The sequence below is a fragment of the Pteropus vampyrus genome, unplaced genomic scaffold, assembly GCF_000151845.1.
Source record: "Pteropus vampyrus isolate Shadow unplaced genomic scaffold, Pvam_2.0 Scaffold16718, whole genome shotgun sequence".
Taxonomy (NCBI): Eukaryota; Metazoa; Chordata; class Mammalia; order Chiroptera; family Pteropodidae; genus Pteropus; species Pteropus vampyrus.
The window spans coordinates 1-2,971 of record NW_011905499.1 but is presented as its reverse complement, the minus strand read 5'-3'; the positions used below and the strand labels follow the sequence as shown (position 1 = coordinate 2,971).

The window sequence follows — 2,971 nt, the reverse complement described above, 5'->3', positions numbered from 1 at the left end:
AGAGAAGTAAGTAATAGTTACTAAAGCAGGACAGTAAAAGTCAGGAAGGAGGAGAGAGGAGCTTTGAAATTATATAAACAATTTAGGGCCTTGTTGAAGGACAGAACAAAAGGAGGCAGAATTTATATTTTGACTTTGATTATGAATAACTAATAAGAAAATAAAGAGAAAAATCTAGAGGAGTTTGAAATGGATATACTTGCTTTTGAATTTGTCAAGAACTGGGAGAGAACTTGATGAAAATGGCTAGTATGCAAAATTGAATGCTTAGCAGAGAGATCTGGACCAAAGGTAAAGGTTTTGGAAGCCTGGGCTTTCCTTCTGCTCCACAAACAGGCATAAGCTTGTCTTCATTAGGCTAGTCTACAAGTTCTCAAAGAACTCTTGAAGACAGAGTTCTCAAAATAGATCTTCCTTGGTGACAGGCTTCTCCCTTTCACCTTTGCTCTCACTCTCACTCTAATATAACAGCTTTGTTGAGATATAATTCATATACCATACAATTCATCCATTTAAAGTATACGTTCCATAGTTTTGAGTATATTCAGTGCTGTTTACAACCATCACAAAATAATTTCTCCACATTTTTCACAGCACTTGTCTTTTTGGTTATAACCATCCTGGTGGGTGTGAAGTGGTATATCATTGATTTGCATTTTCCTAGTAGCTAGTGATGTTGAGCATCATCTCATGTGTTGATTGGCCATTTGTATATCTTCTTTGGAAAAATGTCTATTTAGATCCTTTGCCCTTTTTAAAATTGGCTTGCCTTTTTATTACTGAGTTGTATGAGTTCTTTATATATTCTGGATACAAGTTCCTTATCAGATATATAATTTGCAGAAATCATGTCTCATTCTGTGTGTTGTCATTTCACTTTCTTGGTGATGTCCTTTGAAGGACAAAAATTTTTAATTTTGATAAAGTCTAGTGCTATTTCTGTTTTCTTTTGGTGTCATTTTAGGCACTGGTTCTCAAAAGCATGGTCCCCAGGACAGCAGCATTAGTATTACCCGTTACTTGTTAGAAATGAAAGTATTACTTGTTAGAAATGAAAGTTTTGGGGCCCTATCCCAGACCTACTGAAACTATGGGGGTGGGGCCAACTATCTGTTAACAAGCCCTCTGAGTGATTTTGATGGATGCTGAAGTTTGAGAACCATTGTCTTTAGGGAAGGTGTTCCTTCTGCCATTCCACAGGAGACTGGAATTCCTTTTGTGTACAAAAGTGTAGAATTGTAAATCATATCACAATGGTTACGTTTCTAAAGTAGAGCCACAGGCTTAATAGAGTTTTTATTTATGGGTAGTTTCGGTTCCGAATTTTGCATATATATGATAGTGGCAAACTTCACATTTATGTTCTTTTTGTAAACACTTTCATTTCTTTTTATTCCTATAGACGTGCCACATTGCTTAGTGCCCGCCAAGGAATGATGTCTGCTCGAGGGGACTTCCTCAATTATGCTCTGTCTCTAATGCGGTCTCATAATGATGAGCATTCTGATGTTCTTCCAGTTTTGGATGTTTGTTCATTGAAGCATGTGGCATATGTTTTTCAAGCCCTTATATATTGGATTAAAGCAATGAATCAACAGACAACATTGGATACACCTCAACTGGAACGCAAAAGGTATCCATACTTGCCATGAGGTTGGTTTAAGAAATACTTACTTGCTCACAGTGTGGTCTTCATTAGTACATTGTCTGATATTTTGAGTAAGGAGAACAACATTGCAAAAGAGAAATAGTACAGGAAATTTTATGGGGGAAAGTGAGCTTGAACCTATCCAACCTTTCACCGTAGATACTCTCTTCACTTAAAACAGGAAACTTAAGAATCCAGGTTGAGCTTTTTGCTTGAGATAGTTTGGCCTGGTCGTTTATCATGTTTTCTATTACAGTTCGTATCATCACTGTTTCTTGGTGTGATTAGCTTTATGCTTCTGTTTGGGCCTATTTTATATTTGTAGTACATTTGGCTGGTTAGTCTACCATTCCCAGAGTCTGAAACTTTATCATAGTGTTTGAAGTTGTTAAGTAACAGACCTTTGCAGTGTCTTTTGCTTACATAGTTCCAATCATCTTTGCTCCTGTTCATATTGCGCAAATATTTCATGTAAAATGACTCATTTGTCTTTTTAAAGGACACGAGAACTCTTGGAACTGGGTATTGATAATGAAGATTCAGAACATGAAAATGATGATGACACCAATCAAAGTTAGTGTACAGAAAATCTGCTAATCTACTTCAAGAAATGGCTGCCTCAGTAGTTCCCCTTCAAGCTTTTTAACTTCATTATTTTCTGTCTGGGTGGGAATTTCTCTTTTCTTCTCTATGTCCCATTTCTTGCCTTTTCTGTCCATTTTTCTTTATATATCCTCGCATAAGTTGCTTCATAATAAGGATGATTGAAGAAATGTTACAAACTTTTCAACAGTCACTTTTTAAAAATGTTACCTTTGTATCACTCCTTTGCATTTCTTTTAGTTTTGTTTACCTTCACTTTTAAGTATGTAGGCACTACATTAAAGTCCTAGCAGAACCTTTATGAATGTTGATGCAAAATAAATTTAGTCAAGAAAATGAGAGATAACCAATTATAACTCCTAAATATCTAAATTTTTTAACAATGCAATAAAAAGACAATATTTGAAACTCATGAAATTTTGGAGTCTGTTTGTAGTTTTCTGCAGTCTATTTTTAGTTTTCAGCTATTATTTCAAGTGGAATTAAAAATTTTTTAAAGGGAGGCGAATCAGGTAGTCCACTTGCCTCTTAATTTTCAGCCAGTACTTTTATTTAGTCCAAGGGAAGACAACTTACCTAACTAGCTAGTTTCTGAGACCTCAGTTGTCGCTCACTGCTATTTCCGCAGCACATTGTATGCATGGCTCAAAGTTTAATTTCAGTAGGGGGAGTTGGTGTGCTGACTTCCTATTGGGATGCATGAGTGCCTAGAGAATTCTT

At 35.8% G+C, this 2,971-nt stretch overlaps 1 protein-coding gene across 1 annotated transcript; it reads left to right on the top strand.

Moving 5' to 3' along the window:
- Positions 1-1,382: 1,382 nt before the first annotated feature.
- Positions 1,383-2,956, top strand: LOC105310925 (E3 ubiquitin-protein ligase UBR5-like). Its single transcript, XM_011387007.2, has 2 exons — positions 1,383-1,633; positions 2,148-2,956. The coding sequence occupies exons 1-2, from the start codon at positions 1,434-1,436 to the stop codon at positions 2,224-2,226; spliced, it is 279 nt and encodes a 92-aa protein (XP_011385309.2). The 5' UTR covers positions 1,383-1,433; the 3' UTR covers positions 2,227-2,956.
- The last annotated feature ends 15 nt before the right edge of the window (positions 2,957-2,971 follow it).